Source organism: Hypomesus transpacificus, chromosome 9 (genome assembly GCF_021917145.1).
Source record: "Hypomesus transpacificus isolate Combined female chromosome 9, fHypTra1, whole genome shotgun sequence".
Taxonomy (NCBI): domain Eukaryota; kingdom Metazoa; phylum Chordata; class Actinopteri; order Osmeriformes; family Osmeridae; genus Hypomesus; species Hypomesus transpacificus.
In genome coordinates, this window is record NC_061068.1 from 3,824,474 (window position 1) to 3,839,008 (window position 14,535).

Genomic DNA, 14,535 nt, shown 5'->3' on the forward strand with positions numbered 1-14,535 from the left:
GTGTACTGTATGACAGCCACAACTAAGAGTGTGGAATAAAACTGATAGGATACAAATAAACAAACTGTTTGTATCCAACATAGATTGTTCAGACTGGTTATATTCTGCAGCCTAGGGATTGATTAGTATATTGTGATTCAATAAAACGTGCTAATTTATGTTGAGAGTGTATAGCAACACCACAGTAATGACGACCAGTATACAGTATTAATAGAGTAAAGAGTATGGTGTTATACAATACCATCCAACCTAGAAAGCACTAGATTATCCAATTGTCCCTGTAGGTGAACCTTCTAACAAGAAAATATGTCCAAAGCTCTTTTACTCTAACTAAATATTATTTGTTCAAGCAAAATGGTCAACAATTCAATCGATAAAAGGTCCTCCCCCTTAATCACAAACAATTTTTTTAAACAGTTTTTTTAAACCTCTCAAGGGGCAACTGAAGAATCCTTTCAGGATCAAACTCAATAATGACATCAGCAGCAACACCTACCCTCAGACCGGGAGCTCCCAGAAGACCCTTCTCTCCTCCCTTACCAGGCTCACCCTGGCGACAGGAAGACACAGCATTAGCCAATCAAATCAAGTGTTCAATCAATATAATAGACTGTGAATGAAGTGCCCTGGTATATGGGGGAAAGTGAAGATGATTTTGTATGTGAATGCACAGGAGGTGCATGTTAGACTTACAGTGATGAGCGCATGTGTTGTATGTGAATGCACAGGAAGTGCATGTTAGACCTACAGTGATGAGCGCATGTGTTGTATGTGAATGCACAGGAAGTGCATGTTAGACTTACAGTGATGAGCGCATGTGTTGTATGTGAATGCACAGGAAGTGCATGTTAGACCTACATTGGCTCCTTTGGGTCCGGGGAATCCCATAACTCCAGGTTGTCCACGAGCTCCCATAGGGCCAGGGGGTCCAGGGCGACCATCCTCACCAGCAGCACCCTGGGACACACACACAGGGGGGGCAGGGCACACAGGGGGGTCAGGGTACAAGCACCACAACACTGGAGGATGGGGGGCAAGTCAGGACAAACCTTAACTGGAGCAGGGTTGGAATGAGGGTGATTTAGTGAAGACCTTTACACTGTCAGGTCTAGGAAACAAATGTCCATCTCTATCTACGGATGGTTGTCCTTGCTAGTCATAAATGTTGACACAAAGAAAAAAACGTGGGCTTATCATGAAATAGGAGTAACAGAGTGTAACTCAAAAAATCTACAAAAGCACACGTCCTTATTGTAAATCTCTGTTTGCCTTTGAGTCAAGCCCTGTCAGAGCCCTGTTGAATGGAGCAGGCGAGAAGATAAAAGAGGAGAGTGAAGGGGAAGCCTGTGGTGGAACGCTATCATGAAGCCCAGCAAGCAGATAGAACCCCTAGGAGCAACTGATAAGAGTCCTGAGTCCAAACTGTCACACAGAGAGGCTCTAGGTCTGTCACACAGACAGGCTCTGGGTCTATCTGTCACACAGACAGGCTCTGGGTCTATCTGTCACACACATATATTTGTTCAAAACCCTAATCTAACTTCTCAGTCGTCCATCTGTAAAATCTTGATGCAGCGTGACATCATCCGTGCGATAGACAATTTGAAGACAATGTTTTGGGAAGAGTTGTCATGACAAGCATGACAAGTGGCAGACTTACAGAAGGTCCGACTTTGCCTTGAGGACCAGCATCACCAGGGCGACCAGTGAGACCCTACAAGCAGAGATCAGAGAAACTGATTAATGAAATAGACACAGGTTGATCAATCAAACAGTCATGATGTACCATAAACCCGTGAAAACAATAGTGGTTACATATTATAATTGACTGTCACTCGTTCTTTAGTACAATTATTTGTTGAATTTAATAGTAAGCGTAACAAAGAACTAGTTCTGGGATATTATCTGACAAATGATCCAAACTATGGCTGAGTATCAGCAGTTCACTATAGGTAGTGAGTAACAGCAGTGCACTATGGGTAGTGAGTAACAGCAGTGCACTATGGGTAGTGAGTAACAGCAGTGCACTATGGGTAGTGAGTGACAGCAGTTCACTATGGGTAGTGAGTAACAGCAGTGCACTATGGGTAGTGAGTATCAGCAATGCACTATGGGTAGTGAGTAACAGCAGTGCACTATGGGTAGTGAGTAACAGCAGTGCACTATGGTTAGTGAGTAACAGCAGTGCACTATGGGTAGTGAGTATCAGCAATGCACTATGGGTAGTGAGTAACAGCAGTGCACTATGGGTAGTGAGTATTAGCAGTGCACTATGGGTAGTGAGTAACAGCAGTGCACTATGGTTAGTTAGTAACAGCAGTGCACTATGGGTAGTGAGTAACAGCAGTGCACTATGGTTAGTGAGTAACAGCAGTGCACTATGGGTAGTGAGTAACAGCAGTGCACTATGGGTAGTGAGTATCAGCAATGCACTATGGGTAGTGAGTAACAGCAGTGCACTATGGGTAGTGAGTATTAGCAGTGCACTATGGGTAGTGAGTAACAGCAGTGCACTATGGGTAGTGAGTATCAGCAATGCACTATGGGTAGTGAGTAACAGCAGTGCACTATGGGTAGTGAGTAACAGCAGTGCACTATGGTTAGTGAGTAACAGCAGTGCACTATGGGTAGTGAGTATCAGCAATGCACTATGGGTAGTGAGTATCAGCAATGCACTTGGGGTAGTGAGTAACAGCAGTGCACTATGGGTAGTGAGTATTAGCAGTGCACTATGGGTAGTGAGTATCAGAAATGCACTATGGGTACTGAGTAACAGCATTGCACTGTGGGTAGTGAGTATTAGCAATGCACTATGGGTAGTGAGTAACAGCAGTGCACTATGGGTAGTGAGTATCAGCAATGCACTATGGGTAGTGAGTAACAGCAGTGCATTATGGGTACTGAGTAACAGCAGTGCACTATGGGTAGTGAGTATTAGCAGTGCACCATGGGTAGTGACACCAGAAGTCTGAATGGATCTGCACCACCCCAGTCCAGCTTTGATTCAGGAGTTTAATGAGTTGGCAGATACTGATAAAAGTGCTGCAGGGGTGACGGGAGAGGTTTGTCAAACAAAACAAACTCTAACTAAATCTGCTGAAATGTGACTTTTTTAGGGGTGGTTTATAAGTAGACTGTATGTCAATAAAAACTAAACTGTATACACTTAGTATAATCTCCTTCCAACCTTGACTGCCTACAGCGGCGTGGAGCACCAGAGGAGCTGGCAGGAGGCGGGGCTACTTACTCTGGCACCAGGCAGACCAGGCTCTCCAGGGCGACCTGGGTCTCCGTTGGCTCCCTTGGGACCACCCACACCTGCAGGTCCACGCTCGCCAGGGGCTCCCTGGGTGGGGAGGAGGAGGAAGGAGAGGGTCATTCACTCAGGTGGGAGAGCTGGAGGCCTCCCACCTCATACTGAGGGGGGATGAGTTTAATTAGGTTTCAAAGATGGGGTTTAATCTTTGAAACCTTTGTGTCAACATCTGAAGTTCATTCTGACAGGTACTTTTTATTCAACTTAATAGTTAACCTGAGCGTTTTTTTTTTTATGGAGAAGGCTGCAGCATGCCAGTGGTATGAGACCCATGCTGCCACCCTGTGGTGATATAGTAAAACTGCAGGTATTTCAACCCACGCCAATGTAAAAAACAAGTGCTTTTAATTCATTTAATTCGTAAGCGACTATTCCCATTTAAGACCGCTGAGCGGAAAATGGTTTCAAATTTGATTATAAATTTGGCAAAATAATTGCAACAGCTCTATCTTGAGTCAGCTTGGCAGAGTCAAGCCTGTCAGAATGGTACAGAATGTCATTTTCACACCAGCTCTTGGCAGGGGATGCGTTCAATAATTCACTGTTCTACCGATTCAAAACAACCATAACTGCTGACACATCCATCCATCTCTTATCTCATCTCTCTGCTACTGGCACATTCAGGCTCGATCTGTCTCGGCGCAATGTATTTGTGTTCATTTCCTGTATACAGCAAGCTGTCTATTCTGGGATGGCTGTTGTCACGGTGATACTCACCTTGGGACCAGCCAAACCATCTTGTCCTGGGAAACCACGGTTACCAGGCGCACCCTAGAGAAAAAAAAGAGCGAGAGAGATTGGATAAAGAGAGAGAGAGAGCGATTGAGAGTTAGCCCATTTAACAACAGCAGTGTAGCATTAAAGTCAACATTTGGACAGTGTTTTATCCATGTGGAAAGAATCAAATCTAAGAGGATTGATTTTCCAGTATCTGACCACTGTGTGCCAGACCCTGTGAGCTAGACCCGGGGTCCCCGTCAGCTGGTGGCGGTGGGGGGGCGGTGGGGGGCGGTGGGGGGGTACTCACTCTCTCTCCTGGGGGTCCGAGGGGTCCTGCAGCACCAGGTTCTCCACGAGGGCCTCTCTTCCCCTCCTCTCCTGCAGGGCCCAGGGGCCCTTGAAGTCCAGCAGGCCCCTGTCACACACGGGAGGAGATATTGTGATACTGTGGGTCTGTGCATGTGTGTGTGTGTGTTTGTGTGTGTTTGTGTGAGAGCGTGTCTCACTGTGACAGGGCTGATGTCAGGCTGACGAAATGCAGCATTGATTATGTGAAATGTATAGGAGAAAGGTGTATCGGTAAAAATGTCATATTTTCATGAAAATAAATCTGTATCTGTATCTCTGACAGGAAATGGCAGTGCATTAAACAGTGCTCCCTTGTGGTCTCTTCCTAATATGACAGGCTAGAAAGGAGCAAGACTCTGCAACCTGAGGCCTGTAATGGATGCAGTGAATTGTAATGATAATGATGATAAAGACAAGTTTAACGTCAAACCAAAGTGCTAAAACGTGCTAGCGTGTTGTAGTATCCTGCCAGTATTATGTTTTCTGGTGTTTTGAGGGAGAACAAGCACATGACGATATTTCACATATGGTCAAGTTAGTGCTCTATTCAGTGTGGTGGTGAGGTAGTTCGTTACATCACATTTAAATAGTTAAACAGTAGAAGCACTTACGAGCTCTCCCTTGGGTCCAGCCTCTCCCTTGAAGCCTGGGATACCAGGGTCACCCTGAACAGAAAGAGAGAGGAGAGAGGGAGAGGGAAGAAGAGAGACTGTTTACACAGTGCTAAGTTGTTGCTGAAGTATAAAATACCCTCTCCTCCATTGAGGCAGCGTTTAGACCTGAGCCGTGGTGAGGCGAGGGTTTTAAACCGTGTACCTACCGATGTTCCCTTTGGTCCCAGGGGTCCAGTGGCTCCCTGAGGCCCGGGGGGGCCGCGGGGTCCGGGGAAGCCAGGGGCACCAGCGATACCAGGAGCACCCTGTAGGGGGAGACACACAACACTACCCTCAATGTCCGGTCCGTGTCATCCCAATCACCTCAGAGGAGAGATGTTGTCACTTCACAAATGAGGACTGATGAGACAGTACTGGAGTGGACAGGAAGTGATGCTACAAACTCACAGCAGATCCTTTGGCTCCGTTGATGCCATCAGTACCAGGGTTTCCCTGCAGAGGGGAGGGAGGGACACAGATGCGTTAGAGGTGGTCCAACACACACACACCCAACACAACACACCGTCTAAGAGCTCCTCTGTCACAGCTAATGTACCAAGACTGTAGTAACACAAGATCTCCTCTACTAGTACTGAACACTGCCAAAACAACACAGCTGCTTGTGTTGTTTTGGTAAACAACACAAGCAGCTTCCCCTTTGTGTTTATTTACTTGTAAATAGATCGATCGATCAACTAGGCCAGAAATAAACAGCTGTGTGAGTCCTCCAGAGGAGACTTACGGAGGCGCCAGAGGGTCCAGGTGATCCAGGAGTTCCTGACTCTCCACGGGGCCCCTGGGCTCCCTCAGGGCCGCGAGCACCGGTAGGGCCAGCCTCTCCCTGGACAGGGCAGAAAAGAGGAGGGGTTACAGTGAATCAAGGAATTGACTCCATCAATCAATTACCCAACCAACAAGTCGCTCTATCAATCATTCATATAAATCAAGATGGTAGGTGAACGTCGGAATATGAAAAACACTTTTGCTTTTATCCTGATAAATGCTTGTAGAACTACTGTATTTTAGATGAGGCAGGTGATAGGTTTGCAGCCAGTTGTGATCTATGAGCATTAGGCTAATTGAATTGTACTGATGTGCTAACATTTTAGCATGAGGCTAACCTGGCACATTTAGCTTTTGAAGTAGTAAAAACACATTATAAAACTATTTCACTATTTGTTCCTAATTGGACATGGTAAAAACTAAACAAAACATTAACGTTAAATGAATTAACACAGTGGTAAGTTGTTTACAGAAAACCAATGAAATTAGAAAAGACTGTTTGCAAAAGCCTTTTAATATCTGGAAAGCCACCTTTGGCACACATGACTTATAAATCTATTTTATTAGTCACTTTTATTATAGCCCAAGCCACAGCCAAGTGAGTAATATCTTGCAGGGCTAAGTAGAGATGGCCAGTATCCCACACCAATGACCTAAATACTGATCATCCACAGACCTGGGAGTCCGTAGCGTTTGAGCGGCGGGCTGAATGGAATCCCTCTGAGCATTCTGGCCAGCCTGACTCAATAGTGTGACATCACACAGTCAGAATGCGTTCGCTAGTTGAGGTTGTTATATAAAGAGGATGAGTACTGTCTGGTGTAAGGGGATTGCCCAGAACTTTGCGAGAAGTGTCATTCTGAGATGAAAAGGGGGCTAATCCTGGTGGGCACAGCCCATCAAGGGTTATACTGGGGCTAATTTGCTCACAGATGAATATCTATTTTAAAGGGGCCAGAGCATAATCCTTTCATGGGGCCCAATGCTCTTGGCGAACACCCAGCTACTTATTACCCAGTCTAAGTGAGACACTGGGAAAGGGATGGCTTCAATATGACTTTGGAGGAGATTTTAACCACTTCCTGTTACTTATTTTTTAAATGTTCAATGCTGTTTGACATGAATCTGTGTGTGATCTACGCTGGTGTGGTTCAGTTAATCTGCACACCAGTAGGAGTATAGTCAGGAATGAATGACTTGAATTTACGCTGGGATGAGAGGACAAATCTACAGTAGAGCTGCAGATCCTCTGTCTGTCTCTCTAGCAGTAACCTTTCTGTGTCTCTAGCAGTAACCTGTCTGTCTCTTTAGCAGTAACCTGTCTGTCTCTCTAGCAGTAACCTGTCTGTCTCCCTATCAGTAACCTGTCTGTCTCTCTAGCAGTAACCTGTCTGTCTCTCTAGCAGTAACCTGTCTGTCTCTCTAGCAGTAACCTATCTGTCTCTCTGAACATGCAGTAGCCTGTCTGTCTGAGCATGCAGGTTCTTATCTTTCTCCATGTCTCTTTAACCCCACAGGCGACTGTCTGTCTGTCTGTCTGTCTGTCTCTCTTGATGTACAGTAGCAGGGTCTTGTCTTGGTGTACAGACTGTTTAGGAGCTCTTGAAGGTGGAGAGTTTAGTAGCTGACAGTTTAAAGGATTTACCCATGGGCCACATCCTCTCTCTCTCTCTCTCTCTCTCTCTCTCTCTCTCTCTCTCTCTCTCTCTCTCTCTCTCTCTCTCTCTCTCTCTCTCTCTCTCTCTCTCTCTCTCTCTCACACGCACACACACACACACACAGTTTAGAAGTCGTTGCTTCGCAGCATTTTCAGAGGCGGTTGGATTGTGCAAGCAGACGTGAGACCCCAGAGTAGAATTCCTGCCTGTGAGGGAGCGGAGTGGAGCGGGGCCCGACACCACAGGGCTTGCAGGCAGCAGCCTGGCTTGTCTGATATCCACACAGCAGGAATAAATCAGGCCCAAGCAAGTGAAGAGTAAAGAACAGAGGAAAGGAGAAAAAAGAAGAAAAAAAACGTCCTCCATAACCCCCTCCCTCTAATTTTCCACGCAGATGGAGGCTCTGAGTGCTTTTCAATGTCACCGTCTCCAGTTTCCCGGCTCCTTTCCTCTAGACTCTGCCTGGGCACGGCCATTTTGTAAGCTCACAGGAGCTTTTAGATTAGGTTTTTGGTTGAGTTTTTTTAAAGAAAATTTGATTTTTGAACTTTAAAGTAAAGGATAGTTAGAGACATTTACCACATATGAGATTTGCACCCTAGTGGGATTATCTTTGCTCTCACAGTTTCTCATACTGATAAAATCAGTTTATATTTGAGAGAGTTTAAGGTTGAGTAGGGAAAGTACGTTTTTGAGGTTTAGAGGGTTCATAATGCTAAGTCTCTGGAATTGAGAGTTGTAAATATGGAAAGATAACAAAGACAGCCAGAGAGTGAGACACAGAGACAAAGAGAGAGAGAGACAGAGAGACAGAGCAAAAGAGAGAGAGATAGAGATACATAGAGTAAAAGAGATAGAGACATATAGAGAGAGAGTAAGAGAGAGTCATAGAGAGAGAGAGTCAAAGAGAGAGACATAGAGAGAGAGAATAAGAGAGAGTGAGAGAGAGAGAGAGAGAGAGAGAGAGAGAGAGAGAGAGCGAGAGAGAGAGAGAGAGAGAAAGAAAGAAAGAAAGAAAGAGAGAAAGAAAAAAAGGGGGAGAGAGTAAAAGAGAGAGAGAGCAGGATGGATGTCTTACCTTGGAACCAGGAGAGCCAGGGAAGCCTGGAGCTCCAGCGGGTCCAACAGGGCCCTGCACAGAGAGAGAGGAGAGAGGCTGGTCTCACATTCTCATATTCTAACCACTAGATCCACACAGGAGGGGCGAGAGGGAGAAAGGAAAGGTGAGAGGGGGGAGAGAGGGAAGAAAGAGACAGAAAGGGAGGAGTATTTGGAACTGGAGAGAAAGGAGAGGAAGGGAGGGTGCATGAGCGGATTGGAGGGGAGGAGGAGGCGGAAAGGGGAAGGGAGGGGCATGGGGGGGAGAGGAATGAGGAGTGGGATAGTGTAACTAGGTAAACAGACACTGCTGCCACCACAAGGCCGTACAGGTTAACTGCAAGCACATACTGGTATTTATTGATTTACCCTATTTCAAGAGGGAAATGTATCTTAAAAAATAGAAATTAAGTGAATTGATATCTACAGTGTTAGAATACTCACAGGGGGACCAGCAGGGCCAGGCAAACCATCATTTCCACGAGCACCCTGAACAAGAGAAACACAACACACTGTCACTACAGAGAAACACAACTCACTGTCACTACAGAGAAACACGACACACTGTCACTACAGAGAAACACGACACACTGTCACTACAGAGAAACACAACACACTGTCACTACAGAGAAACACAACACACTGTCACTACAGAGAAACACAACACACTGTCGCTACAGAGCACAGTCAGCTCAACATGTGAACGGGCTGAGAATGCATATCTTTTTTAACTTTTTTAAAGGGTTCTAGTTAGAGTGGTGATTATATATTTCATATAATTATTTATATATATATACAGTGAGGTGGTCCGACAGAGTTCTAGATAGGGGGGTGTTTTTTAAAAGTTCAGGGTGGCAAGGTGTCTTGAGGGCGGCCACAGACCAGGTCTGATACTCACAGCAGCTCCAGACGCTCCGGGACGCCCCCTCTCACCAGGGAGTCCACGTGGTCCCTGTTAAGGAGAGAGGACAGAGGAGGAGAGACAGGAAGAGAGAGAGGACAGAGGAGGAGAGACAGGAAGAGAGAGAGGACAGAGAGAGGACAGAGGAGGACAGACAGGAAGAGAGAGAGGATAGAGAGAGGACAGAGGAGGAGAGACAGGAAGAGACAGAGGACAGAGGAGGGCGAGACAGGAAGAGAGAGGACAGAGGAGGAGAGACAGGAAGAGAGAGAGGACAGAGGAGGAGAGACAGGAAGATAGAGAGGCAGAGAGAGAGGAAGAGAGAGAGGTAGAGAGACAGAGAGACAGATGGAGAGAGTCAGTTTAGCATATTTCCAGAAGACAGCATTCAGAGAGAGCAGAACGTTGTGTGTGTGTCTGATGTGGGATGTGACATGAACTGACCATGGGTCCGGGAGCGCCATTTTCTCCAGGAGAACCAGACTCTCCCTAGAGAAGGACAGACAGACAGACAGACAGATAGATAGATAGATAGATAGATAGATAGATAGATAGATAGATAGAAGGACAGACAGATGGATAAAACTAAGCATTTAGTCACCACTTCCAGGAGGTTAGAAGTAAAACTAGTCCAGGTGTCGTTCCCTGTGTCTTACCTTAGCTCCGACTGCTCCTCCCTCTCCCTTGGTTCCATCCAGACCAGGATAGCCCTAGCAACAAGAGGTCATAGGTCAGAAGACAGGCACAAGACCCAGAGGTCAAACTGAAACCAGTGTTGACGCTCTCTGGTTATAAATCCCCCTTTGGCAGAAACGTAATCTAGTTCAAATGTAGATTAACATAATAATCAAGACAAAGTCAAACAAAAACAACCTTAAGCTAGAATATTCCTGCTCAATAAATGTTAATCTGGTAAAAGAAGAGGACACTCACTCTGTGTCCCTTGATGCCAGGCAGGCCAGGGGTTCCTGGGAATCCACGCGCACCCTGTGTGGAAGAAGAAGAGAAAAGCAGGGAAAGAGGAGAGAGAGAGAGAGAGAGAAATAGAGAGAGAGAGAGAGAGAGAGAGAGAGAAAGAGAGAGAGAGAGAAGATGAGATAAGAAAGAGAATGGAATGATTTCCTCCTCCACATGGCTTTTTCCTTTCCTGGTCAGTTGCCAGTGGGACATATGACATCAGGGCTGATTTCCTCCAGACAGCAGTGGACTATTCCCCTATCTCTCTCTCTCACCCCCTCTCTCTCTCACACACACACACGCATACTCTCATTCTCTGTTTCTGTGCATCTGTCTGACTTGGAATCTGGGGGTAACTCAAACGTATTTGGCTTTGCATGGCTTTGTCACATCTTTGTCTTAATAACTATAAAGAACAGTAGGAAAAGATTGCTACATTAGCTCTTTACCCAGTATGACAACACTTAACTACACTCTGGTCAGGACTCCTAGTGATGACAGAAGTGATGCCTGTGGACAAGAGACCAACTCACCTGGGGCCCTGCGGGGCCACGCTCACCACCTTTACCTGGCTTACCAGCCTCACCCTGGAGAGAGAGACAGAGAGAGAGAGAGAGAGACATAGAGAGAGAGAGGGAGAGAGAGAGGGAGAGTGAAAAAAAAGATTTATGTTAGTGGAGTGTTGCATTATCCATAGCACAAGGGTTTCATGTAAACTCATTGTTATAAGAACTATTGAAAGTAGTTACCGATGTTGATAATGTGACATCATTTTCACATTAAATTGTTCCTTCTAGACTGAGTTGAAATTGAGATTCAATTAATAAATAGCTCCCCCTACTGGCAAATACTTACAATGGAGCCTGTCCAACCATACGCCGCTCAGTGGTTGAATTGAGGTACTGCATTATGAACCCATTCACATCTTCCCTGTTTACTGTGGATCTGTTTAGTATTTACTGCATGGACACTAGAAACACAGTGCTGTTGCTCATAGTGTATTCCTTTCAGAGACAGTAACTGTTAAAAGGGCGGGTCATAGGAGTTACCCTAACCCTAAGTTAGTGATGACCCTCCTTGAAGGTTGGTTGAGGTGCAGTTCTATGGGCGTATGTGAAGCCCTCTGTGACATGCTTGCATGTAAAAAGGGCTACAAAAATACATCTGATTTGATTTATGACAATTCAATCACTCATGGGGACAGTAAAAAAATATAAGACTAAATGTAAATGTAAGTTTGGGTTCATATTGAATGAATAAACGACCATTTATCAGCATGGTCATGTGAACCGTTCTGAATGCAGCCACATGAGGATTCCAGAACCTCCTTCTCAGACTGCTGACTGCTTCTCCCGTGCGCCGTGGAGCGAGGGGAACACTGGAGGACACTGAAGTGTTCGATCCAGGCTAGCTCACTGCAACCTTCCCCACCTATGGCATTTTAACTCAGCCAATGCAGAGCCGTGTTTCTGAAGCGCTCCCGGAGGAAACGGTGTCCGTGACCGGTCAGAGAGGAAGGAGGCCTCAGGGCAGCAGGGGAGGCTGCGCCGGCCAGCTCTCCGCACGCTGGCTGAGATACTCACATCATCTCCAGGTTTTCCAGAAGGTCCAGGTGGGCCACGAGGTCCCATGGGGCCCTGGGGGAAGAGACGAACACAGACCAGGTGAGATGCAGTTACCACCTCCAACCAACAGGGGGCGACAATATACAGAAAATATCTGGCAACGTTTGAAAGGCTTTTTTTTCTTTCTTTTTTTTCTTCTCTCTACATCCCTGGAGGGGAACTCTTTTCTTTAGACCACATGCCAAATGAGATAGATAAAACACAACCACAGATTAATTTAATCATTACTTTACAAATCAATGTTGTGCTGTGGATTTGACTGGATCTGGATTCAAGAGGACTGTGATAATGAGTTTCCTCTGACAATGTCTGTCCTGGTTCTCTGAGGTGGGTGGTCACTTGAACTACATAACTGTCTGATCTGGCCAAAACGAAGACAGAACAACACCGTGACAGCCATCGACATTACGAGTTGGAAAGCCAACAGTAAACCGGATTCAATGCCCCTTAACACATCAAGCTAGCTCTACCCTGCATGCTGCTGTTTTGAACGGTTTGGTCGAGTTATATTTCTTCTTCAACACCGAGTTGATGCTTCAAGCTGTAACTTGTTGCCCAAACAGCAAAGAGAGAGAGGTTATGGTATCTCTCTGTAAGGAGACTCTCCAGTCAGTGGGATTTACAGGTAGATTAGTTTGGAGTGGGGGCAGATATTTCAATATCCTATATGTGTGTTGGCCAGCTGTGCTGCCTGGGCCTGTCTGCTCAGAGGGCTCAGAGGGGCTGTTAGTCTGGAGCAGGGGGAGGCTGGAGGTGGTCGGAGGCTGGGGCTAGGGGTGGGGGTGGGGGGAGATTATGGCTCAGGTCTGGGGCTAGGGGTGGGGGTGGGGGGAGATTATGGCTCAGGGCTGGGGCTAGGGGTGGGGGGGATGTGGCCAGACGAAATTGGGGCGGGGGACCGGAAATCTCAGCAGGGCAGACCAGGTTAGAAATACTTGTGTGAAATCACTTCAAGTACTTATCTGTGCTTGAGTGATCTTGCCTGGCACAATGGATCCGATAGAATACATTCACCCCAAAACCAAACCTCTCACCACCTGACCCTCACAAATACGGAGGTGGGGGAGAGACACACTGTCGGAGGTGAGGGAGAGAGGGGGGTGGAGAGAGGGGTTCCAGGGCAGCCAGAGTCCCAGCGGACAGGATGATGCTTATTACAGGTAATGATGCATCAGAGGTTTGCTGGAGGTGGATGGTTAAGAGAGGCGACACCTCAGAGGGGGTTTCTGTCTGCTCTGGCGTCCCATCTGGGCTGGACTTGGGGGGGGTGGGGGGGTGGGGGAGGCGGATGCTGGGGCTCTGGGGTTATGATCTGGGCTCCACAGGAGCTGACCAGCCCGCTACGGTGGGGGCCAGGGGGCCGGGGGCCGAGGGGGTGGGAGAGGTGCACTGTGAGATACCATCCTGAGATACTTACAGACGCTCCGGGCTCTCCAGCCTCTCCGGGGTTGCCTTGGAAACCTTGTGGGCCCTGGGGGGGTGGGGGGGGGGGGGGAGAAAGGGAGAGATCAGAGAGGTCAGGTACAGAGATGGGACAGTAGAAGAGAGACACAGGGTCTGTATCTGTTAGCTTGTCTGAGAATAGTCATCTGCTGGGGTTTGTTTATCTGGGAAGACTAATGTGGGTTAGTTAATCTGAGAAAACAAATCTACTTGGGTTAGGTCATCTGAAGATAAATACATATCCGTAATTAGACTCAGAACCTAAATGGTTTACCATAAACTACTGGGATGTTGTATGTATGGAGGGTTGTATGGATAAGCAGTTTGTCTTATAACTTAGTGCTGCCAAGTATTATTTTTTAATATTATTTTAGAATCCTCTTTGAGGTAGGTTTGTGTAAACCATTGCATGTTCATATTGTCACATATCTCCTTAAAGGATTTAGCCATGCCAACAGTGGAAGGAAGTATTAAGACCCTCTTCTGTGTTGTGGATACATGTCTACAGCCATACAGGAGGCTTTGAGATGACACCGTCAAGCTGAGACAAGCTACCTGGCATTGCCTTCAACTTAATTACTTTCCAGGTTGGGGCAGGGGAATGTAGTTGGAGAGAGGGAGAGGAGAGTTGAGTAGAGGAGAAGAGGTGTAAGTGGAGCACTGAAGGTTGAGATTAAGGAGGGGGGCTGTACTGTGTGTGTGTGTGTGCGTGTGTGTGTCCCAGCAGACCCTATGAAAGGTAAATAGTCAGGTGCTGCCTGTCTGAGGCATTCAAGCCCTGCAGTGTGCAGCTGGAAGATTAAACAGGCCCATGCCACCTTCACCCACAACACAGGACGGTGGGTGTCCAGATCACAATCTGGTTCTATGCCCTTAATGTAGGTGTGTGCAATTATTGAATTACACTGATTCTGTTACTTTAGTTGAAGATGTCATTTAAACAAGTATACCTGGATGTGAAGAAATGCACCTAAAAAGACTTAAGACTTAAGACAAAAAACACTCACTATTAGCCAATGAACCAACTAAGCAA

At 46.6% G+C, this 14,535-nt stretch overlaps 1 protein-coding gene across 2 annotated transcripts in view; it reads right to left on the minus strand.

The window, feature by feature from the left end:
- Positions 1 to 14,535, minus strand: part of col2a1b (collagen, type II, alpha 1b) — a 43,120-nt gene that overhangs the window by 15,762 nt on the left and 12,823 nt on the right. For both annotated transcript variants that reach the window (XM_047024650.1, XM_047024651.1), the window contains 19 exons: positions 13,477 to 13,530; positions 12,018 to 12,071; positions 10,968 to 11,021; positions 10,411 to 10,464; positions 10,134 to 10,187; positions 9,922 to 9,966; positions 9,475 to 9,528; positions 9,021 to 9,065; positions 8,557 to 8,610; positions 5,780 to 5,878; positions 5,446 to 5,490; positions 5,205 to 5,303; positions 4,996 to 5,049; positions 4,344 to 4,451; positions 4,034 to 4,087; positions 3,248 to 3,346; positions 1,661 to 1,714; positions 859 to 957; positions 497 to 550 (listed from right to left, as the gene is read on the minus strand). In XM_047024650.1, coding sequence (XP_046880606.1) covers positions 497 to 550; positions 859 to 957; positions 1,661 to 1,714; positions 3,248 to 3,346; positions 4,034 to 4,087; positions 4,344 to 4,451; positions 4,996 to 5,049; positions 5,205 to 5,303; positions 5,446 to 5,490; positions 5,780 to 5,878; positions 8,557 to 8,610; positions 9,021 to 9,065; positions 9,475 to 9,528; positions 9,922 to 9,966; positions 10,134 to 10,187; positions 10,411 to 10,464; positions 10,968 to 11,021; positions 12,018 to 12,071; positions 13,477 to 13,530 — 1,233 coding nt within the window. The remainder of the gene's footprint in view (positions 1 to 496; positions 551 to 858; positions 958 to 1,660; positions 1,715 to 3,247; positions 3,347 to 4,033; positions 4,088 to 4,343; positions 4,452 to 4,995; positions 5,050 to 5,204; positions 5,304 to 5,445; positions 5,491 to 5,779; positions 5,879 to 8,556; positions 8,611 to 9,020; positions 9,066 to 9,474; positions 9,529 to 9,921; positions 9,967 to 10,133; positions 10,188 to 10,410; positions 10,465 to 10,967; positions 11,022 to 12,017; positions 12,072 to 13,476; positions 13,531 to 14,535) is intronic.